At 40.5% G+C, this 25,663-nt stretch overlaps 1 protein-coding gene across 1 annotated transcript; it reads right to left on the reverse strand.

Moving 5' to 3' along the window:
* Nucleotides 1–4,199: 4,199 nt before the first annotated feature.
* rpp40 (ribonuclease P/MRP 40 subunit) lies at nucleotides 4,200–25,663 on the reverse strand. Its single transcript, XM_060849923.1, has 8 exons — nucleotides 25,542–25,663; nucleotides 17,273–17,417; nucleotides 17,120–17,188; nucleotides 15,276–15,371; nucleotides 13,614–13,739; nucleotides 10,356–10,554; nucleotides 8,704–8,838; nucleotides 4,200–6,819 (listed from the first exon to the last, which is right to left on the reverse strand). Exons 1-8 carry the CDS (start codon nucleotides 25,656–25,658, stop codon nucleotides 6,621–6,623), a joined length of 1,086 nt encoding a protein of 361 aa, XP_060705906.1. The 5' UTR covers nucleotides 25,659–25,663; the 3' UTR covers nucleotides 4,200–6,620.

Genomic DNA, 25,663 nt, shown 5'->3' on the forward strand with positions numbered 1-25,663 from the left:
AGGTCTAACCATGACTGATACCTGTTATTACACATGAGTAGTAAATGCAGTCACAGCAGGAGTACCGTTCATGCTGCTGCTGGAGTGCAACAGTGCAGAGAAATTGAGAAGAAACAGCTGCACCAGGAAGCCCATGAACTGTATCAACATGTAGTCACTGACATACGGCCTCGGCGTGAACAGGTTGCAACTGAAGCTCTGCTTAGGATGCACAGAAGGTGCAGGAGGGCCAGGGTGTATCGTCTTCAATGCCATTTCCTGCAGCTGAGCGAGGTGCAGTGTCGCTGCAATTCAAGGACACCCAGGATACTGTCACAGAACTATACCAATTAAAGTGGGACCTGCAACCTGCAGAGTGTTGGTATAATACAGCCCATTCTTCCACTAACGCTTGTGGAGCAGATAGTCAGTCTCCTAAATATGAGATTCTAATGCTTAGAACAGCTCAGGAGTGGGGGCTGTGTGTGTGGAGGAGAGAGAAGACTTCATACAACACTCTGAATAGTGTGCTACATAATCCGAACATCTGCATAACAACAGCAGGCAAAGAGAGGTTGCGATTGAGGTTAGGGAGCAGCAACAGTCTTCCAAGGCAGATGAGAAAGTCGTCGAGCAGGAAGACCATCACCTTCAGCATGATAAAACAGTGCAGCATTCACTGATAGTAAATTTGTTGTTGATCAAAAAGCAACCAGTCTGTTTCTGTTCAGTGGCCAAGGCAGCATGTTTATTTATTCATTGTTCACTTCTGCTGTTGCTAAATAAAATAAGTGAACATTTTAAGCTGTTTGAAGGCTTCCCCGATGTGATGGTCCCACATTGGACAATTATGAGAATTTGAGCTACACTGGACATTGGGGAAAAGAAAGGGTAGCATGGACTTTGGTGGGGTTATAAGATGGAATGGAGGAATGGACAAGTAAACTGTATGGACTGGATTCAAAATAGCAACAAATATGGCTGTGCACTTGTATGTGCAATGAAGTATCAAATGTGCCACCTCTGTGCCCTGAGAGGTGTTGATTAATGGTAACACTCCCACTACCTGCACAATGAAGGTCAACTCCAGACTGCCAATGCTTCATTGGGTGCGCTGTCAGGCTTCAAAACTGTCACCTGTGCCAGGATCCTAGGATGTTCCAGCAGTGACAAGTATGTTTGCCAATGCTAAATGGGAGAATACAAATGCAGTGCCAAAACAGGACAGTGCACAGGTAGTAAGGTGAGTTTAGGATGATAGTGAGCTCACTGATACTAACTTTAGATTTTGCCAGGGTCAATGAGCTTCTGAGTTCAAAACGCTCTTGGTACAAACATGGCTCACTAATAACTGCACAATGTTCAGTACCAATGGCAACTTCTCACACACTGAAGCAGTCCATTTCTAAATGCAACAAGATCTGGACAATGTTAGCTGAAGCTTGGATAAGTGGCATGTAACATTCACACCACACAATTGCCAGGCAATGTGCATCTCCAATAAGGGACATTCTAACCACAACCCTCTGACATTCAATGGTGTTACCAGTGATTCCCCCACTATTAACATCTTTGGGGTTACCACTAACCAGAAACTGAACCAGACACAGCACATGAACATCGTGGCTACAAGAGTAGGTCAGAGGCTAGGAATATTGCAACGAGTAATTCAAAGTTATCCACCATCTACAAGGCACTGGTCAGGAGTGTGATTGAATACTCCCTACTTGTCTGGATGAGTGCAGCTCCAACAACATTCAAGAAGCTCAACAGCATACAATACAAATCAGTTTGCTTGACTGGTACCACAATCACTCAACACTCAGTATTTCGCAGTAGTATGTACTACCTACAAGGTGCATAGTAGAAATTCACCAGTGATCCTTAGACAGCACCTTCTAAATCTATGACCACTTCCATCTAGAAGGACAAGGGCAGCAGATACATCTGCAAGTTCCCCTCCAAATCACTCATCATTCTGACTTTGAAATATATCACAATTCCTTCACTGTCACTGGATCAAAATCCTGGAATCACCTCCCTAAGGGCATTGTGGGTCAACCTACAACAAATGGACTGCAGTGGTTCAACATCTCACCACTATCTCCTTAAGAATAACTAGGGACAAGTAATAAATGCTGGCTGGCAATGCCCATGTCCCACGAGTGAATAAAACAAAACTTGCTGGGCCTTGTGGAAAGAAACTCTCCATCAAACCCCAAAAACGTGACACTTTGTTGATTTCTTCAAAGATTCAGCCCATGGTCGTTTACTTTGCCAATAATCTACCAAAGGAACAAAAAATTTTTTTAGGATTTACTGCTGGATTTAGGGTCAAAACTTATACACTTATACCAAGGAAGAAGACTCCTCAATCTATCACACATGTGCCAACTCACTCTTCAAAAAGGTATTCACAGAGTCATACAGCACAGAAACTGGCTGCTTGGTGCAACTCATCCATGCTGACCAGGTTCCTAAACTGAACTAGTCCTGTTTGCCTGCAGTAATAAGCTCCATCTGCAACATCTTCTTCTTTTTAAGATTTGTAGAGTCATGACAGAATCCCTACAGTTTGAAACAGGCCATTTAGCCCATCAAGTCCACACCAACCCTTCGAAGAGCATCCCACCCAGACCCACCTCTACCCTATCCCTGTAACCCTGCATTTCCCATGGCTAATTCACTAAGCCTGTATATCTTTAGACTGTGGGAAGAAACCACAGCACCTGGAGGCAACCCATGCAGACACAGGGAGAACGTGCAAACTCCACACAGACTGTTGCCAAAAGATGGATTTGCATCCAGCTCCCTGGTGCTGTAAGACAGCAATGCTAACCACTGTGCCGTCCATGAATCCAATTTCCTTTTGAAAGTTACCACTGAAGCAGCTTCCATCACGCTTTAAGTAATGCATTTCAGATCTTAACTCAATGCAAGCAGTTTCCCTGTGATACTTCTGCCAATTATTTAATATCTGTCCCCTCTGGTTAGAGATTATCCTGTCTGCAGTATGCTTGTCCTTATTTATTGAATCAGAATTTTGAACATGTTTATTAAATTGCTTTTAACCTTCCCTATTATAAGGACAGCAATCCCAGATTCTGTAATCTCTCCTGATGTTAATCTGCTTTGCAATCCACTTCCAAGGCTTTAGCATCAGACCTTTAACCCCTCCAAATCCAGTTATCAGTCAAAACATCCAATAAAAACACTACATGACTGACGCCATTAAACTTGTATTTAAATCATTGATCCAACTCATTTTTACAAAATGGGTGGTGGTGGTGGATAAACTGACCTTCCTTCACATAAGTCAATGGGAAAGGTCACAAAAGAAATAAAGTATATATCAGATAGCTAATCTAGCATGTTTTGCACTCTGAATGAATTCGAATTCAACCACAACAAGTGGCTGAGGGACCTGCAGCAACATCTACGCATTCCCCCCAAACACAAAGTTCCGAAAGCATTCCAGAAGATTTGCACAAGTCACTAGTTGGTCCCTAGCTTAGATCAAGAAATGTCAAGTGTAACAACACCAGATATATTTATGAGTCCATCTTTGATAAAACCAACATTTTTTACAGAACTACATAAGCAAAGTTCAGCAAATACCCAAATCACAGCTAGATTTTAGTAAAACCAGAATCATTAACAAAACCTTTACCCACCTAAACCAGTTACAAACTGTTTTCTTGGACCATAACGTATAGTACTGAAGAATGTCAACAGAACCAGTCTATTCATATCAACACTTGCAACCTAGACCACCACATTAACTCATTTCTTGTGACCTTTGTTGTTCAAAGGAGCAGGGGAATCGACGTTTCGGGCATGAGGCCTTTTTCAGGAATCATTCCTGAAGAAGGGCTCATGCCCGAAATGTCGATTCTCCTGCTCCTTGGATGCTGCCTGACCTGCTGCGCTTTTCCAGCAACACATTTTTCAGCTCTGATCTCCAGTATCTGCAGTCCTCACTTTCTCCTTTGTTGTTCAAAGTAAATGTCAACTACCAAATCCAAATTACTATGCTACTTTCATTTCTACACCAAGAACTATAAAAACATATCTTTATCATTGTTTAGGAATTCCTAATCAGTAGTCACACATATTTATGTTTCTTGTTAAAATGCTTAAAGGAACTGTAAAATAGGAATCTAAAGAAAACAACTTTATTATGAAACCCCCTTTCATGACTTATCAATTAAATTGCACATTTAGCATCTGAACATCAAAACTGATGTAACTTTTACAGTAAGAACAATATCCATTTAAAATTAAACAATCGAATCATTACCAAAATCTCAGTTTGTACATGGTTGCTTTTTAAAGGGGAACTACATGGGTTTAAGAACTTATAAAGCATCTGCAAAAAACAAATCCTTCTAGCATTTGAATTTGTGACCTATTACCTCTTGGAGCACTCACCTACACTAACTGTATTCAAATTAAGAATTGTTGATACATGCATTAGGTGTTGCTTAGGAGCACTTTCTTTTGATGGTTATCAAGGACTGTAATTGCAACACATCACAGCTGGCATATTTCACGTCCTCTATAGACACTGTTCCTCAGTCTAAATGTAGTAAGTTTACAATGAAAAGCAATATCAATTTTGCAAATGTACACCTGATAAGGGTGGTAATATTTACATACTTGAAAATTCATGTGGCATGTAGATAATATACAGGACTATGATGCAGTGTAAATCATCACAGGTGGTAGATAGGTAAAAATCTCCATATCATGAGCATCCAGAAACAATGTACACCTTGAGTTTATTTCAGAACTTCTGACATGTTAGTCCATTGCCAAGGTCAAGCCAGCTTTTACATCTGTATTTTTCCAGCTGCTTTAAATGTGGGGAAAGTCTGTGTCACAGAAGACCTGTGAAAACATTTTGTGGAGGGATTGCAATAGGGGTATGTGGAATTGAAGCCATGATCAGGCAGGCCTAAGGAACCAACTGGTCAGCCCCTGTCCCTAATCTGTATGCTTCTGTGTTTGACTTTTGTGTATAATTCCTTTATGAACACCCAGTATCTCACTGTAGGCAGGAATTACAGAACCCACATTATTAGAACAGATAGTGGAATATACAAAGGGAAGGCAGCATATGCACAAAAGATTTCCCCCTGTCCTCATCCTAACACCCATATAATAATCTAATGTGTCCTAAAGAGTCATTCCTGGCCTCTCCTTTATATGTTCTACATGCTGCCCGCGTTCTACATACTTCCCCCAATAGCATCATTCACAGGCACAGGGTCCAATTCTTACCTGTGCATTAGAGACATTTGGCTCCAATGCTTTCTCAAACACAACCAGATGCCTTGTAACTCTCCAAAAAGTGCAAAGCAGTAGCTTTTATTTTCCACTGTGACTTCTTTTTCCTTGCCATTGGCTCTGTTGTTCATCACACCCAGTCACTTAAATCGAGCCAATCTGCAAACACTCTGGCATCACATTCAATCTCACCAACACTCCTCTGTTAGTCATCTACCTTTCTCTTTCCATAAAGATTAATGGCATTTCTGCCGCCAACATTCTCTCTCAGCAATCATCCCCATGTTTACTGACCTACACTGGCTTCTAACCACACATTTAATCTTAAAACCTCATCCTGAAATCGCACATGGCCTCAACCCATCTTATTTCTGCAAACTTCTCCAGCTTTATGACCTCTGCTGCATCCTTCAATCCACCAACTCTGGACTTTTGCCAAATTTCTCTTAGATCTCCCATTAGTAAGAGAGTATTTAGCTACTTCAGCCTCACTCCATGAAAATTCCACGTCTACATTAAAAGCCTACTCAATTAAATCATCAATCTCGCTCACTGTGGCTGTTTTTTAAAAGAACCTTTTATTAAATATTATATATTGTATATTGAGATGTTGATGTTGAGGTGCTGATATAGCAACTTGTGAAATAATGTTAGGGTGCTAAAATGTTGCACCTAACCCTAAAGAATGTTAATTCCATTCTCCAATGTCTACATAACATTACCTTCTAATAAGAAACATCTGCAGGGAAATCAATTTGCTTGAAGCCAACAATTTCCTCAAATAAAAGGGAGAGAAAATTTACTTATTTATATCAAGAGTGTGCATCAAGCTCAAGCACATCAACATGGTGGTGGTGGCCTCCAAGATTCACATATGCAAATTCTAGATGCCTGCTGATTCATGAAATAGTGCACGCATGAGTGGGAAGAACAAAAAACTTGAAAATACTTCAATTTGTACATGACGATCTCAATGATGCATATTATTATAAACATTCTAAAAATTTTGAAATAACCTGAGTTTTTTTTTTCCTTTCAGCTGAATGTGTTTCCGAATCCATCGCATAAAGTCAGAAGTCACACAAGATGAGGTTATAGTCCAACAGGTTTATTTGAAATCACAAGCTTCTGGAGTGCAGCCCATTCGTCACTTCACATGACAAAGCAGCAGCACTCTGAAAGCTTGTGATTACAAATAAATCTGTTGTGACTTCTGATTTTGACCACCCCAGTCCAACACTGGCACCTCCACATCATGGTGTAAAGAGGGTTTAATAATCAATTATAGCAAATCATTTCCGAACTCACAAATGACAGGTGCTGAAGTTCTTCTGTATAAGCACATTATTACTCTATGGTGGACATGCACTGTGTGCCCCCACAGCCATGTGCAGCCAGTAATCTTGGTTACTGAAGAGAACAAAACTGTAGAGGTTCTCTCCCCCTTTGAGGTATCCATGTTCACTTTCTCCCCAGGAAACCGGGCTATCTGCAAAGCCGTGTACTGTCATACTAACCCACTGGGCCAACTTGGGTTCCTCAAAATAGAGTCTGGAGAGAAAGGAAAAATAATTGATAAGTTTTGTATATACTTGGTATACTTGATTATAACAGTAAATACAATGCAGCCATGAACAATTCTCATTTTGAACATCAGAGAAACTGCTCACATAAGTAGTCAGAGTCAGAAGTGCAATAAAACATAGGCAAGTGAGCACAGAATTATTGTCAATCAATTATTTACTTTGAAACAATGAAAGCTACTACTTCTTCCCAATAAAATTGATTAAAATGAATTTGCTGGCCTGTTTTTTAAAAATAGGAAATGTTCCAAATGTTTTAAAACCATACATCTAATTTTATGGCAATTATTGTAACAAAGTGCATTTTTAGTATATTTCTCAAATATAAATGATGTCATGTTCGGAGTGTTATGAACAGATGATGCCTGAATTGTCATTTAAAAAATTGCTAATGATTATTTTTACATAAAATAATCTAAGGAGCAACTCCGCATCTCCTAAATTATCTTTGGAGGATAAAGCCAAACTTCAACTGTTTAAACTGCTCTAAATGAGAATGTAATGAGACAAGGACTTTTGCTATGGAGATAAATAGAATAAATTCCAATGTGGGTCATGACAACGGCTTGCATTTCTTTGGCACCTTTAATGCAGCAAAACATTCTAAGACACTTCACGTGTGCAGTCGCAAAAGGAGACATTGGTGCACTGGTCACAGAGGTAGGTGTCCAAAACACAAGCCTCTTAAAACATAGAAAACAGAAAAGTTTAGGGAAGGAAGTCCTGAGCTTATGGTTGAAGGTAAGGCCACCAAATGCTGGAACAAGGAATTTATTACTCACTCATTAAAGATAGCAATTACTGCCCCTCACTAATTACTTTGCAACTAAGTAACTTGCTAGGCCATTTCAATAGGACAGTTGAGAATCATAATATTGCTGCAGATCTGGAGTTAAATGTAGGCCAAACCAGGTATGGATGGCAGATTTTTTTTCACAAAACTCATTAGTGAACCAGATGGGTTTTTGTAACAATTGAGAATGGTTGCTCAGTCACAATCAAGCTAGCTTTTAACTCAGATTTCTACTGAATTCAAATTTCACATCTGCCATGTTGTGATTCAAACCCAAGCCCGCAGATCATTAACCTGGGTTTCTGAGTTACTAACCCTGTGACATTACTGGAGCATCACTAAATTTAGATCACTAGACAGCGCTAAAGACCAGAAATGATTTCAGTACACTAAAGCAAACTGTAATGTTGACTGGTCCAACTAACACAAATGAAGGATTATAGAGTCAGAGATGTACAGCATGGAAGCAGACCCTTCGGTCCAACCCGTCCATGCCGACCAGATATCCTAACCCAGTCTGGTCCTACCTGCCAGCACCCGGCCCATATCCCTCCAAACCCTTCCTATTCATATACCCATCCAAATGCCTCTTGCAATTGTACCAGCCTCCATCACTTTCTCTGGCAGCTCATTTTTGTTAATTTTCCCAGACGCACTCCAATGTCCAGTGATACATGAATTCAAACAGCAAATGCAGTGTCAGTTTCTTTCTCCCTCTCTCTCCTGCACTGACCTCACCATGTGCTTCCTTTGTCTGTTCTTCTCCCTTTTAAAACTGCTGTTGTTTTGACTTTTTTTTTCCTAAGTTCCAAAACAATGCAACAGTATATAAAACAGTAATTGCTGCTCCTGGAATTCGAGGAAATCACCGCGAGCACCTAAAATACCTCAAAAAAAAAGAGCAGTTGTTCCAGACAGAAATTTTTCCCGACCTCCATTTTGGATTACCCAGAATCCAGTTTCTGATTGATTAGTAATCATGGTTCAAGGCCATCCATTGTACTTTGTTAGCATATCAAACTATTGACTACAAAGTGCTGCTTTTATAATGATACTTACCTAAGCTGGTCCAATATCTGATTTATCTCTTCTGGAAGTATAAATCCCGAAATAGTATAAAGGCAAGCTTTATCCAGTACGGTGCTGGGCCAAGGGCAGCAGTAAGTAGAGAGAAAGTTGTCTGCTTGATTATTGCTATTGATGTATAAAAATGGAAACTTTGATTAAAACACACATCGGGCACCAGTGCAATTTAATCATTCCAAGGCCTTTACAAAGAACACTGATGAACTATTGGTCCTATATCAATTTGCTCATTTCTTCACTGAATACATTTCCATAAAGATGGTGAATCCTTTAAGCAGAGCAGATTGCTAAATAAGTATAAAATCTTATCTGTAACATGTGTGCATTACTTTTCAATGTGTAAGAACTGTTGAGAGAAAAGGGCCAGTCATTTCTTGCCATTTTCTTGCCTTACTTTGCCTGACCCAAAAACCAGGATTTGAGAAGTGACAAGCACCTATTATTCTAATGAAAGTACATTCAGAAACTGATCATTTGGTGTGTATTTTGGCACCATTTTCAAGGGAGTAATTGAGCAGTGATCTTAGTTTCATGTCTGGCCAGGTATCGTTCCACCTTCAAGTGCCGAGAGTATCCGTCACCACAATACAGGTCAGCCAACAATGTCCGTTAGGCTGCTGTAATATGGCAGCAAACAGCAACTGAGTGCAATCTCGTTCACCAAACAAGATTCGCTAAAAGACAGTGCAGAGTGACAAAGAACTGCAGTGTTATAGCCAAGTTCTTGCACATTTTCAGGCGGATGGGGCCAGTGACACTTGACACAGGGGTTAGCAAGATTGTGATTTTTTAAAAAAACTTATACTTGCATTATGTCTACATTTTAAGCAATTTGTCTATCAAAAATAAGGCAAAATAATTTTGATCATTAACCAGTAAATCTTTCTATGAAATATTTGTCTTTTTGCACATTTGGCAGATCTTCAAGGATTGTTTTCTTTTTTAATAAAAAACAGATTCCATCTGATTCAAGACAAAAAAGCTTGAAAGTGTATGAGCGAAGAGGGTACTGGATGGATTGACATTTGCAAAACCTAAGCAGCTTATTAGTGGGCCTCATTTCAATAATTCAGTATTGCCAAAACAACTGTACCTTGACGATTATAAATGTTACACATTGAGATGCTTGCCTTGCCAACAAAGACCTGAAAAACCGTTCTCGGTGTGGAGTTTGGGAGCAGAGAGGGATGGTTTGTTGGTGATGCATTCCAGTCTGGTGTTCACCAATCTTAGAAGGCCTCAAGTCCTCTCTCCAGGGGCAGCCAAACATGGTGGTAATCATGGAAGACCCAGGCAGAGTTCACGACAGAATCAGGAACTAAAAACTCTAATCGTGCTTAGTCTTGGGATTTGGAAACCTGCCATCTACCACCACAATTGATCATTTATATCACTGAATACATACACTAATCAATAGCTGTAATCACCACATTGTATGATTCCAGTATGGCTCAGATCATTCACCACTAAAGCTGCTGAGATAGAGCAAGCAGCCTAAATAAATACCTGGGAAATGTTGCATGGCCATAATGGTTCCTCTACTATGGAATACAGCATGACAATGGTTTGTTTTGTGAACAAGTACACCAGGAAAATCAAAGAAAGTTCTGCACATTTAAACTCACCAACCAATATTACTGAAGATTGCACCAAGCCAGTCAAGGAATTCTTGAGAGCTGCAGGATTCACTGTCCTTCCCTTTCAATTCCTTACTCAGCAGAACAGGGCTGTCAATGTCTTCTAATATCCTTGTTGACACCATAGGATTGTAAACCTTGCATTCATATTCCTTGAAGTAAGACACCAAATTGGTTTCTTGTCCACCTTGTTTTGACATTTAAAAACAAACACAGGAGGTGAACTTGAAATTGCAGGCATCCACTATTTAAAGCATGTTCTAAGCTTGTTTTAATGCAGTTGGCAAACTAAGGACATTTCCCCAATAGTGGACCTTCATTTTAATATCAGCATTACTACTGAAACGCTCAATCCCTTTAAAAAATTAATTTCCCTCTCCTAACCCACCACCCTTCCCACCTCTCCCAAAGCTTTCTAACTGACACCATCTTATCACACCCTCCTGCTCTCACCTTCCTCCAGCCAGTTCACTACCACGTTCCTCCTGTCCTTCCTACTTGCCATTCCACTTGTTCACCTCCTTTACCACTTCCCTCAATCTTCACGTCTCCTTCCATCTTCTACTCCAGTGTACCATCCCCACCCTCCAGTTTGCTGCTTCCCTCCTAGCCCTCTAATTCACTTTTCCCTCTGATGCCTCCTCCTGTTTACTGTTGCTCCCAATCTCCAACCTTCCCTCTTACTGCTTCTATCCCGAAGGCTCCCATTCACCAACCTTCCTGGGCTCTGATTCTTCTACTTTGCAGTCACTTCTCCAATCACCCTGAACCTTTGCCTACAATGTGTCCTTACTGGCTTCCCTCCCTCCTTCACGTCTCACTAGGATTTTGGCAGAGGAAAGAGGCAAGTAGCATGGAGCGGCAAAGGAAAGGTAAGGAAGCAGGAGGACTGGGGAAGGAAATGATGGGTGGGACATGCAGACAGCAGAAGAGTCAGGAGGTGAAAGGTTAAGTAGTCCTAGTTAACAAGAGGATTTTTGGGCTGATAAAGGTTCAAGGCAACCGACAGGTTTTAATGTAAAAATTACATCAGGATGGTAACACATTATTTAACTTTCTCATAGGAAACCATGTTATTTTAATTTCACATATCTATTTTTAGGAACATTTTACACAAACAAGAAATAGCTGCATTAAGAGCAATGTGCAGTAACCATTGTAATTAATAGCACATTTTGCAGGAATATCATTAGGAGCATGTGGCATATGAGAGTTGAACACAAGAATAGTAGGGTATGTTATTAACTTATTGCATATCAACTATATCCATGAGCATGACTGTGATAGATTCCACTGACACCTGGTCATCAGGTCTCAGTCATATGTGATCTGACATCATAATTAGAATATCCTTTACTATCATGACATAGCCCTTTCTGTTACGAAGAATACCTGGAGTGATTGCTTTAACTTTGAAAGGTCATGGTGGATAACAGAGGTTTCTTTTAAACAAGGCTACCTAGGAATCACTTAACTAGTGATAACTGTTTCCGTTACTGTAGACTCCAGTCCCAGCTGTTTGAACAGTGGCTGGGAGCATTTCTTATTTTCAATCTGGTCTTCAGTTGGGGAACAAAAAAACCTGAGAGGAAAGGCTGCCCAGCTGAACTCTCCCATTTCAGAGAAGAAAGCCCACTTGTTGGGTTTCAGGTATTTATTCTTTTGAAAGAACAATTTAAGGAACATTTCCTGAGCATGCAGTGTCTGAAAAATTCCAGAGGCAGGTGTGCATTAGTAACTTGACTAAGTGTGTCAGAACATCACAGCAACTGACTTTAGAACACCCTATGCTTTATTCTTTTATCTTAAATAGGATAATTCATTCATTAAGGTGTTTTTTTTTCCAGAAAGCTAACCGCTGCAGAAATCTGTTATTTTTCACTTTTTCTGAAGAGTGTGTATACTTTTTGACATTCCTAAAGGGATAAACATTTATTCTTGGATATTACTGACTCTCTTATTGCATCTTTATTGAGTAAGTTTTGCTTTGTTAGTAAACAAATAATTATATATTAAGGAAACTTTGTTAATAAATCATTTTATTTGAAACCGGATATAGATAAGGTACTTAGTTGACCATCTTGGTAACTGGTAATGATATTTTATTTTAATATTGTGACCTGTGGGAGTGGGGCTAAAGCAATATTGTATTCCTCCAGATTCTGAGGCAACACGAAAAACATGCTCAGTAGCTATCACATTATTGGCAAAGTTAACTCTATTCCATACTTTGTAACATGAAAAATACCCTAAGATACTTCAGAATTAGAAATAACAGGCTATGCCAAACCAAAGAAGATTGGGGTTCAGCTTAATCAAACATACAAATCATGAACAAATGTTGACAAGCTACGAGAAGGATAGCAAGCTTAGAAGTAGCCTTTGGGATCGAAAGGAACTTGAATCTGCAATGCAACTCTGGATAGCAATGCTTGCAAAAGTCTGATTCAGCCGAAAAGAATGACTAGACAATAGACAGAATCAGTCATTTCACTGATGCCAGCTTTGATGTTTTAATGCTGATCTTGAGAAAATTACTGCTCATCAATACCAGATGTTGAGCAACCAGTCTGCCAACGGAAAAGCAATGACATACAATTGGAAGCTACGCCTGTGACTTTGAATGGTGCCTCAAAGGTAGCATGCTGATGAGGAATGAAAGGGGAGAAGAATAAATTCTTGAGATACTGTTGGACATCTAAGTATGAGGGTTAGAAGAGCAGACATTGTTAGGTGAATGCTAGCTATATTCAGAGAGGTAGAATCATGTGTCCAGATTATGTGGTTAATTTCAGGACTAAGATCGAGCACATAACTTTCTGATTTGAAGACAAGGATGTTAGGAGGCCGACATGAAAACAACTGTTATGCACAACAGAACATTATTGTCCTAGTATGACTCTTGTGACTCTATGACATGTTGAACTTTTCACTTTATTTTTTAAAAGATAAGGTTTCAAGTATAGCCAGATGACATGCTGAAAATGTGTTGCTGGAAAAGCGCAGCAGGTCAGGCAGCATCCAAGGAGCAGGAGAGTCGATGTTTCGGGCATGAGACCTTCTTCAGGGTTTATGCCTGCAACGTCGACTCTCCTGCTCCTTGGATGCTGCCTGACCTGCTGCGCTTTTCCAGCAACACATTTTCAGCTCTGATCTCCAGCATCTGCAGTCCTCACTTTCTCCTAGCCAGATTACATTTCAGGTTAAATAAAAAAATCCCCTATTTACATTTTCCGAACTTCTTACCTGAGGAATGCCACTTCATCAAAAAGTCAAATCTTAAAGGTTTTTTCTCTTTCAACGCCCACATTACACGGTTATATCTTTTTGTCCCAGGAACAAACGTAGCATCACGAATGGAGACAGTAATATCTGAAAACACAACAGGACATCATGAAACCCAAAACTAAACTGACTTTAGGGTGATGTGCATCACAAAGTTACAAAGCAAATTCTGAATTATCACCATGCTTCCTAGGAAAAGCAATCAGAGACAGATATTAAAGATTGAGAAAATAACTATTATTGCCAGGCATGTCACTTCTTACTCACACTGCACGTCTCTGCAGGTTTTGTTCCTGTACCTGGGGGCATCAGATGATTGTTCTGTTACAAACAGTTGAGTTAAAAGCAGAAGTGGAAGTATACGCACAGAATGAACCAATGAAGAATCAGGAAAAACAACTGATGCTTCTTGGGTACTGGTGCAGTGGCAAGATGTATAAACAAGTCAGTCAACTTTCAATCAATTAACTGATTTCAGCATTGCCGAGTTGGGTGGTGGACAAATAAAACAGCCAGAGTTCCAATTCCTGATCATTAAACAGCGATGTTTCCTGCTCAGTGCATGGGAATAACATTGTGAGAAAAGGACTGAACTATATCTTGACATCACTAAGCACGGTTAACAGTCTGATAATGCTCACTGTTCTAGCATGAAGGCAAAGAATGGCCATTTGGGATTTAGTGCCAGATGATTTCTTTTTAATATAAAGATGATGGTCCTTTGCTGAAGGTGCTTGCATTGGGACGATGGCTGAACAGATATCAGCAGACTCCCAGTATGACATCAAAATGGTCAATCATTTTGCACATGTTCAGGTAGCAACTTTCCAGCAAGCAGCAGGGTAAAGAATATGAGCCTTTAATTTCCCAAATCCTGACTTTGAGATACACAACACTCAAAGGGAAATGAGAGCTGATCTTTCTTCCCCTATATACAAAGGCAAACACTACCTCCACCCCCTCGTAGCAAAATTACTGATAACTGGCAACTGACCATTGTGAACCTACACAAATAATTCTGATAAGTGGAAATAGAAAGACTAATTCATGTGTGCACATCTTCACCATTGGCTAATGTTTGTGCTTTTCCTAATAACATGCAATTACCCCAAATTCAGAAGAAGGTAAGGATACCCACTGGTCCATCATAACATTTTTTATATAACTTGTATACCAGTGAATGGCAGCCAACAACCCATGTCCAGCAACCCATTTACACTGCAAACTAAGCTGTCCAAAACCAATTTCAGATTGAACTCTTAATCGTGGGAAACAGAAGAAGAACTCAAAAGATTAGACTCAAAACCATCTCCCACAGGTGCCTCTCCTACTATTCCACCAAATTTGATACCTTGTTCCTTTGATATTTAATGTAGCAGAATAATGCAGCAAGGACTCCAACAGACTGAAAACATGGTGAGAGGTAATATATGGATTTATTCCATCCCTGAGATAAAGACTGAACTGCTTACATTTGTTTTGAGCTTTTCAATCAGTGTGTTAATATTTACTGAATTGCTTTGGAAGTCAAACAAAACCAGAACAAAGTTTCAATAACTTTGTACGTTCCAAAATGGCAAAAAATTCTCCTGAACCTGGAATCTTACAACAGCTTGCACTTACTGTATCTCACTGTTGCCTTATGTGAATACATAGATGGTTGTCCTTCCAGGCCAAGCTCCTCATAAGTATCCTTGTCAACTGATAAAATTAGCTTCCCTACGAAAACCAATAGTTATGAGTTAGAAATTCCTTCAATGCAGGATCTAAGATCCATTCATAAATACTTGTGCACTATTAGAAAGATTAAGCTCTCAATTATTTTTAAAAGAGATAATCATTTCAAAAATAACTTCTTCCAGAATTTTTCTTTAAATGATGTGGTAATGCTGGTGGTGGACTGGGGTGGATGAAGTTAAAAGCCACACAGCACCAGGTTATAATGCAACAGGTTAATTTGGAAGTGCAAGCTTTCGGAGTGCTGCTCCTTCATCAGGTCACTCGTGGGGCATGATCACAGGACACAGAATTTACAGTATAAGATCACAGTGTCATCCAACTGGCACGATATATTGAACAAACCTAGATTGCTGTTAAGTCTTTCATCTTTTAGGATAGATTGCAGATTTTGATTCATTAATATGTAAATCCCAGCTGTCAATATAGTGCTGGTTGGAGGTCCTGTGCAGCGAAGAAGTCTTGTTTGAACTTGTGCATGAAAATGTTGGCATATTGGGGTGCAAATTTACATACTAATGAGTCAAAATCTACAATCTATTCTAAAAGATGAGACACTTAACAGCAATCTAGGTTTGTTAAATATATCACATCAGTTGTATGACATTATGATCCTGCCCTGCTGGTGATCTGACAAAACAGCAGCGCTCCAAAAGCCTCTACCTCCAATTAAACCTGTTGGACTATAACCTGGTGTTGTGTGGCTTTTAAATGTTTATTTTTACTCAGATTCCAAAGTCATCCCAAATATACCCGAAGTCAGCCTTCTGAACGTCACCTCATATTCCTAGATTTGTGATAAGTACTTGGGTTTTCAACTAATACATACTGATTTTGTTTTTAAGGAAAACTTTACTGTACTGAAACTGTGTGGAAATGTACGTCTTGCATTCTCTCATTAACAGTGGGCTGAGGACAGAAGCTGCCTTGCCTTGTTTATCAAGGAAAATTTGAAGAAAATAATCTTTGATAAAATGATTTCCAGAATTTCTCTGCATGGATCATAAATATAAGACAATCATACTAAATCTAGTAAGTAATTTAGAAAAAAAACCCAGAGAGTGGGAACAATGATAAGAATATGGGGCTTACAGTCACAGGGGTTGTTAAGTTACATAACATAGATGCACTGAAGGGGAAGCCAAATAATTACAAGGGACATGGGAATAGCATGATATGCTGATATAGGGAGTGGAACAGACTCAGGCGGAACAGAAAATACTGGCAACGACCCTGGTGGTATCACTCCACATTCTGGTATTAAAATTGAGACCTGCAAGGAAACCTTTAAACATATTCCAAGTAATAATTTTATAAAGTAAAAGATAAAATCACCATCGTCTAAGAGGACCATAGGACTACTCTCTCATTACAGAGAAGCAACTGATGATGAGTTTAACCTGAGGGTCATGAAACCTCAAGCGAGAGGCAGTATTCAGAAGGCATGGCCAACATGGCAACCTCAGGTAGGCACTAGAATGATTGATCTGTATCTGTACTGTAAATTCTATATTTTTAAATTGTAATTTATAAGTTTTAAATTATAATTTTCCCATAAGTGCACACCTTTTACAACAAAAAATGTAAATGAAACTTAATGTTTTATACTTGAAACAATATTGGCATTCTAACTTGAATTTGAAATATGAATTTATTTATTCTAGAGAAGCAAACAATGTAACAAATAGGTCAGAAATTAGGATACTGATGCTGACAAAAGGTATTTTTACCTGTTGGCAGTATAGAAATACAGTTGTCTTGATCTATTCTGGTGTTGTACGAAAGCACATAAAGAGAGCCTGGAACAAACAATTTTAAGTGACTTGGATTGCTAGCAAAGTGAAGAAATAAATGCATTTGATAAATTACAGATATAGCTTTACCTTTCTTAACAAATGTGTTGATGAATTCAGGCTCAAGCATTTGATGGAGTGGCAACTGCTTTACCAAATAATACTCTCCTAAATTTCTGCAGACAGCAGTGACTCCTGGTGGTATCACTCCACATTCTGGTATTAAAATTGAGACCTGCAAGAAAACAATTAAACATCTACAAGAGAAGTTTGACAAAGGATTATTTGCAATCTATCAGTGTGGGTAATATTTTAATAGGTAAAGTTGCCATAGTCTCAGAGAGCCATCGGGTTACTCACTCATTAGATAGAGATGATTGATGGAGCATATAACCTTAGGGTCACCATACCTCAGGCAAGGAGCAAGGTTAAGAAGGCACAATCGACATGATAACCTTAGCCAACGCGGGAACTGAACCTGTGTTGTTTGTGTTATTCTGTGTCACAAACCAGCCATCTAGCAAATTGAGCTTACCATGAAGCACTCTCCTTCTCAACCTCTCCCCCTCACCGCAGGTGTGATGACCCTCAGGTTAAACCACCATGAGTCATTTCTCTCGAATGACAGAGCAGCCCTACAGTCCATTTGAACTACGATGACTTTGTCCTTTTTAAACTACAACAGTTGGCAATCAGCCATAAAATCTTGATGAAGATATTCATTTCTAAAATAAACAAAACTAAAAAGTAAATCTACACTAGATTTATCATTGTTGACTGTGATAACTAAGCAAACTTAGCAATGGTGTTACTACAGACACTGAAACCCTCATTGAACAGGCGTTAGATTGGAGCTTCTTAATGTTGCTAAATAATTCCTGCTGGTCGCACTTCTCACATTTAACAATAGACTTTTCTGAACAAAGGCACAAACATAATGCCATTTTCATTTATTGTGAATTTATAGGTGATGGAAGTGGTTTTGAAACAGAAAAACGAAGCAAGGAATACGGCCCCGACTAACCATTTCCTGGACTTCTATTACGTTAAAAAAGTGCTATATAAATACAAATTCATTTGTTGCTTTTTTAAAATTCATTCACGAGATGAGGACATCACTGGCCAAGCCCGCATTTATTGCCCCTCTCTAACTGCCCTGGGAGCAGTTAAGAGTTGACCACATTGCTGTGGGTCTGGAGTCACATGTAGGCTAGACTGGGTATGGATGGCAGATTCCTTCCCTAAAGGACATTAGTGAACCGCATGGATTTAACAATTAACAATGGATTCATGATCATTATAAGATCCTTCATTCCAGATTTTACTGAGTTCAAATTGTACCATCTGCCATGGCGGGTTCAAACCCATGTCCCCAGAACATTACCTGAGTCTCTGGATTAACAGTCTAGCAATAATGCAACTAGGCCATTGCGTCCTCCTTCAATACAGACTTGCAACTCTTAATTGCTTTCATATTTACAGTGAACCAAAACATAGATAAAATGCTCTGCAAGCTATGAGGAAAGACCAGCACTACACTCACACTAAAAGAAAATAATGGGATCATGCAGTAGTTCAATCACCATCTATATATAACAAAGGATAAGTTCAACTTTTGGGCACAAACACACCTTCTGAATTATGCTGTAGTTTAATATGCATTAGGAAGCAATTTTACATTTATGTTAAAAACCAAAAAATGCTGAAAATATGCAGCCGATATGGCAATAATGGAAGAGAGAGAAAAAGAGTTACTGTTCAGGTCAAGGATATGTCTTTGGAACCTCACTAGTATAGAAAGCCTGCGCTCATTCCTACATCAAAAGGTTCTGGATGTAGGTTTGCTCACTGAACTGGAAGGCTCAGTTTCAGATGTTTCATCACCATACTAGGTAACATCATCAGTGAGTCTACGGATGAAGCACTGGTAGCATGGCCTGCTTTCCATTCATGTGTTTTGGGTTCCTTGGGTTGGTGATGTTACTTCCTGTGGTGATATCATTTCCTGTTCTTTTTCTCAGGAGGTGATAAATGTGAGCCAAGTCAACGTGTTTGTTGATAGAGTTCCAACCAGAATGCCATGCTTCTCGGAATTCTCGTGCATGTCTTTGTTTGGCTTGTTCTAGGATGGATGTGTTGTCATTCCTCAACTATTTGTAAGGATGTTAGTGAGAGTGTGTCATTTTTTTTGTGGTTAGTTGATGTTCATGTATCCTGGTTAAATAATGCTCTCTAGTCTTGAAATATCACACCCTGGGGGAAAAAAAACACCTACCATTCACCTTAACTATACCCCTCATGATTTTATAAACCTCTATAGCATGTAGCATACTTAAGGCTAAGACTTTAATGAATATAGAGGGTCTTTTAAAGAAAATAGTTTTAAGCTAGGAAATAACTATGAAGGGTTGTAGCTGACCACAAAAAGAAGCAGCAGTGGCATTTCACAATAAAGCTTATAGTATGATAAGAGAAACTGGATAAAAGAACAAGCTGTAACAAACAAGGAACAAAGAATGCAGACATACAAGGACAGCAGGATGGCCAGATAAGAAAATAACCAGAGAGAAAAAAAAGAGTGAGGTAATTGGCTTATGATAGGATGGGAAAAGGGAGGCGTGATTCCGCAACTTGCAAACTGAATAAGAATGCTTACGTGCTCTGTTTACGCACGCATTTCTACTTGATTACAGAAGCATCCGGTACTTGCAAGGCTGTAATAAATTGTTCTTGTTTCCAAGGCTTTGTCTCAGGCTGATTTGTGAGTGAGTTCTGTTTCTCACAATTGGGGGCCTCGTTCTGGGATCCAAAATTCCGACTGCTCAACACTCTTGGGACGACGGGGGAGGTGCACCTCGCCGATTTCGGTGATCTCCGACTCCCTTGCTTGTCGTTCGCGGTTTGGGCGAGTACAAACCGGACTGGGAGATCCTGGAAACAAGACGGGCAAACGCGGCGGGTTCGGTCGAGTAACTCTTGTGTACAAGACCCGGGTAGGGAAAGGTCTTAAAGAATATATCCGGGCGACCGAGGGCAGCGGTATTTGCAGCAGGAATTGCGGCGGGACGGGACACACCGAAACGACCAGGTAACTCTGTGCACAGACCAAGGTAAGAAAAGAGACCTTTAAGTATTGCCTTGGTGGTCGGGACATACGAAAGTACTGGGAATTGGCGATATATAAAATAAAGCATATGTCAATGGAAAACAGCCCATGTCTGAAGGGCTACTGAGGATGCACTTCATAATTAACTTATGGCCAGAGGTCCAGAAAAATATTCAAAAGCTAGAGGAGTCGTTGCGGGAAGCTCAAAGTGTCTCTGTGACATGGTGTGTGTGTGTGTGTGTGTGTGTGTGTGTGTGAGAGAGAGAGAGAGAGAGAGAGAGAGAGAGAGAAAAGAGCTATACAGCTAATAGAACCCTTTGTGATTCAGTTTGAATGCACATTTGTTTGTTGTTGATTGAATGTTTGTGCTTTGAATCCTGGAGCTTGAGATCTGGGACTGTTTTGAATCTGATTTCTACCATGGAAATTTTAACATGATTTCTTTTTAAGTTAAGGATTTTACAGATTATGAATTAAAATATTAACTCCCTGTTCCTTTTACAGGTAATGACTGCCTTACTATCAGTTTCTAACTAATCTCTTTTATCCTTACATAAAAGTGAGTTATGGCGAACAGTTGAAGTCTCAGAAAAAAAGCATAAAATTGGCCAGAAGGGGGTGTGGAAGAAGGTGACACCGGACCTCGTTAAGATTAATTAAATTAACTTAGCACGGGGAGTTGCCTGTGTAACGATCGATTTGTAAATAACATTAAAGGGGAATATATTCTGCCCGACAGTCCTTTGGGGAAAATGTTGGATAATTGGGAACACAACTCCTGGATGCGGGAGAAAGATAAGGCTACAATGATAAACTGTTGTTGTTTCATTTGGACAAGAGAAAGTATTAAGGCGCCTGGTATTTTTTGGCCCAAATATGGGCCCGATGAGGATTGGCTGTGTCAAAATCTTAATATATATGTCAATCGAAAAGAACCAGTCAAAAAGAGTCCGATTATGCGGCTTGTTGGATAGGGAGCGCGGGAGTAAAATGATGTCCCATGAATACGGAGGAATCAGGGAAAGAACAGAAAAAGAACGAACAAGGGAAGCCACAATTGGATCCCTTAATGTGTTTGCCACCCCCATATACTACTCCCCGGAAGGAGACTACAACTCCCGAAGTAGAACCAAGTCCAGACACAGAAAGGGGAGCGGACTCTGAACTAAAAGATGCAGAACTTAGGGGGCTCAGAGTCACTCGAGCCACCACACATAAAGGAGGGGCAGAGATAATGGAAAATGTAAAATTATGTCCCTTATGAGAGGTTCTGATTGGGGAAGGTACAATCGTATATGTAAACGCTCCCTTAATGAGCAGTGAAGTTAGGGTCGTTAAAAAGGAAATGAAAAGTTTAATAGAGGATCCGGTTGGGCTAGCCGAACAATTAGATCAATTCCTAGGGCCTAATTTATATACCTGGGAGAACTGATGGCAATTTTAGGAACGTTATTTTCGAGGAAGAGCGAGGTATGATTAGGAGAGCGACTTTATAGGAATGGGAAAAGAAGCACCCAGTTGGGGAAGAAGGGGCCCCAGCAGAACAGAAATTCCCAAATGTTGACCCTCATTGGGAAAATAATGACAGAGAAGGGAGTCAATGCGGGATCCATGAGAAATGGTAATATTAGGAATTAAAGAGGCGGCACCTAGATCATAAAACTTTATGGCCTTTGAAGTATGACAAGAGAAGAATGAAACCCCTTCTGCATTTCTTAAAAGGCTCAAGGAGGCCACAAGGAAGTATTCAGGAATGGATCCCGATAATCCGATAGCACAGGGACTCTCAAAGGTCCAGTTTGTAACTAAATCATGGCCGGACATACAAAAGAAATTACAGAAATTAGATGGATGGAGTGAAAGACAGATGGAAGAACTGTTATGTGAGGCGCAGAAAGTGTATGTGAAAAGGGAAGATGAGAAGCAGAAACAGAAAGCCAAAATGATGGTGGCGGCAGTAGAAGAAATAACAAAAAGGAGACTGGGATCAGGGGATAACAGGAAGGGTAGGGGAGGACACGAAAGACAAGGGTCAGATACCAGGGAAAGGAAGCAACAGGCAGGGTGTTACCATTGCGGGAAAGTGGGGCATTTTAAACAGGAATGCCCGGAATTAGCACGAGAAAGGGAAGCCGTTTCCCTAATGACCTTAGATGGGAATTGGGGGAGTCAGGGGTTCCTTCCTCCTGAGACCCATTAGGAACCCTTGATAAATTTAAAGGTGGGACCTGAAGGGGAGGAGGCAATATTTTTGGTGGACACGGGAGCGGCACGATCATCCCTAAGTTTTAGACCTACCGGTGTTAAGCTGACTAACAAGAATCTCAGGGTTTCCGGAGTAAATGGAGAAGAATTCTTTGTGCCTATTTTTGAGCAAACCCTAATTAGAGGAAATGATGAGGAAGTGACAGGACAATTACCAACTGTAGAGTTCAATGATAAGTTTTTAAAGAACAATATTGTGGCGCTCGGCTCTTCTTTGTCTGTCCTTAGGAAGAAGGGTCTGTTGACCCAGACACCTCCACTTGAGTTCGCAGTACATCGGATACTACCGGGTGATTGGGTCCTGATAAAGACCTAGAAAGATACCAAACTGCACCCAAGCTGGGAGGGACCCTCCCTAACCCTCCTGACTACTGAAACAGCCGTCCAAACTGCTGAAAAAGGGTGGAGTCATCACACTGGTGTTAAGGGCCCGGTGGACGCTCCTTCCCCTCCGGCAGAGTGGCAAGCACATCCTACAGACAACCCTCTGAAAATCAAGCTGAGCAAAAAGAATGGACTGAGATAAGAGACTATTAAGTATTGGTTAAAAAAAACTGTATCCAAAAACAATTGTAAGTGTTGCAAGGACTCACTCCTCCTTGGCATATAAAGAGTTAGGGAATAGACAGATAGGGTTGTGAGCTGAAATGAATGGTCAGCTTTATGTTGTCACGATAATATTGGCGCTAGCTGCCGGGGGGGGGGGGGGGAAAAATCATTTTACCACTTTATGTCAGAATTATGCTAAACTAAAGGGGAATACCGACTATTGGGTATGTGCTGAAATCCCACACCATGGGGAATCCGGAATTCCTCTCACTGTAATACCACTTACCAAAAGAGAAGTGTATGATGTACAACAATTTGATTCGGGCTCAAACAATACAAAATGGAGATCTGACAGGGGTAATTATAACTTTGCAGGATGGTTCCCTCGACCCCCGAAAACTCTGGGTGCTATCGATGGCCTTAGATTTTCCCCCCGAAAGGAGCCGTAAATACCACTTGTTTCTGTAATCAGAATAATACCGAAATCTACCAATTACGAAATTCATCTTGTGTGCACACCGGCCAAGCTACTCCCACAACCATTCCCCAAGTATTGAATGGGACATATTGAATGGGTGGCTTAAAGGCCCACCCTTTTATCCCCGGTAAGAAGTATGTTTGGAGTGGCAGATGTAACGGGAATGGGTGCTGAGACCATCCAGTTCAGACACTACCTCAAAACCAGAAAGGTTGGAGTGGCTACTGCTACCTTGCCTATATAATTCCCCACTTGAGGTTGTTAAAGAGAGCCCCAAAAATACCTCGGAATAAACAGGGAGGAAGGCGAGTAACCCGGAAAGTAACCGAAGGAGATCTCCTCCTCTGGCCTTTGATACCTATGTATGGGACCGCTCGAGCAGGAGTAGAAATACAAAAGTTGGCGGCTTCCCTGGAAGAGTTGGCCAACAATATTGCCAATGCGTTGGCCGAAACCCAATCCCAAGTAGCAGCCATAACGACCAAAATGATTACTACAAGGCTAACAACCCTTCAGGACAGGATGGCTCTGGATTATATTCTAGCAGAGAAGGGTGGTACATTGGAGAGGAATGTTGTACATACATACCTGAGGTCTCCTCTAACATTACTGATATCTCCAAACATGTGCAAGACAAAATTGACAAGATAAGGGAGGCCGGTAATCGGTACCGAAACGAAAAAGATTGGGAATGGGGGAATTGGGGATTGGCTGATTGGGGAAGGTGGTTAGTCAATCTAGCTATCTATGGATTATTGATATTAGTAGGACTGGTGGTAGGGTTCAATGTCCTAAAATGGATAATAAGCCGACTGATGACATCCCTTGGGGAAGGAACACAAATAAATCATCAGATGCTTTTACGATCAGCAGGTGATATGCAACAAAGAGAAAGTCAAAGAATGCTTCTAGAGTTCGAGGGACGAACAACACAAATGTAAAATTGTGAACCTCAGCGCCAAAAGGCGTAAGAGGGCAGAGCATAAGAAAATGAATTAAAGTGCAGAAACAACTGTTAGAGAAAAAGAAACAGGGGAAATTGTGGGAGATTAGAAATGTAGTTTCTGCAGGTGAGGGAGGAGGTGTTGTGGAGGGAGGGGAAAGGGGAACATTATACAAACGGTCGCAGAATTCTTGTAGCATGTAGCATACTTAAGGCTAAGACTTTAGTGAATATAGAGGGTCTTTAAATGAAAATAGTTTTAAGCTAGGAAATAACTATGAAGGGTTGTAGCTGACCACAAAAAGAAGCAGCCGTGGCATTTCACAATAAAGTTTATAGTATGATAAGAGAAACTGGATAAAAGAACAAGCTGTAACAAACAAGGAACAAAGAATGCAGACATACAAGGACAGCAGGATGGCCAGATAAGAAAATAACTAGAGAGAAAAAAAACAAGTGAGTAATCGGCTTATGATAGGATGGGAAAGGGAGGCGTGATTCCGCAACTTGCAAACTGAATGAGAATGCTTACATGCTCTGTTTACGCACGCATTTCTGCTTGATTGCAGAAGCGTCTGGTACTTGCAAGGCTGTAATAAATTGTTCTTGTTTCCAATGCTTTGGCTCAGGCTGATTTGTGAGTGAGTTCTGTTTCTCACATCATGGTAATCAGTCTCCGCCCCCTGTCAATCACCCACCAGATAATCATGGTAATCAGTCTCCGCCCCCTGTCAATCACCCACCAGATCATCATGGCAATCAGTCTCCGCCCCCTGTCAATCACCCACCAGATCATCATGGCAATCTGTCTCCGCCCCCTGTCAATACCCACCAGATAATCATGGTAATCAGTCTCCGCCTCCTGTCAATCATCCACCAGATCATCATGGCAATCAGTCTCCGCCCCCTGTCAATCACCCACCAGATCATGAAGTTTCCGCACGCCTGTCAATTACCCACCTATAACCTGGTTGGACTATAATCTGGTGTTGTGTGATTTGTAACTTTAATCACCCACCTTGTAGTTATAGTGATGAGCTTGCACGTGCTGGTGGTGTTTTGATTTGCTGTGCCTGAAGTTGGATCTTTCACTAACCACTAGGTGCCGCGCGCATTTCTCCACGTTGTGCAGCATCTTCC

This window comes from Hemiscyllium ocellatum, chromosome 34 (genome assembly GCF_020745735.1).
Source record: "Hemiscyllium ocellatum isolate sHemOce1 chromosome 34, sHemOce1.pat.X.cur, whole genome shotgun sequence".
NCBI classification, from domain to species: Eukaryota; Metazoa; Chordata; class Chondrichthyes; order Orectolobiformes; family Hemiscylliidae; genus Hemiscyllium; species Hemiscyllium ocellatum.

Coding starts and splice junctions, on each gene's coding strand:
- rpp40 (XM_060849923.1), bottom strand. CDS start 25,658: ATGCTGCACAACGTGGAGAAATGCGCGCGGCACCTAGTGGTTAGTGAA. Junction 13,740..15,275: donor TAAGGCAACAGTGAGATACA/GTAAGTGCAAGC, acceptor TTGTGTTTTCAG/ATATTACTGTCTCCATTCGT. Junction 8,839..10,355: donor ATCTTCAGTAATATTGGTTG/GTGAGTTTAAAT, acceptor ATACATCAATAG/CAATAATCAAGCAGACAACT.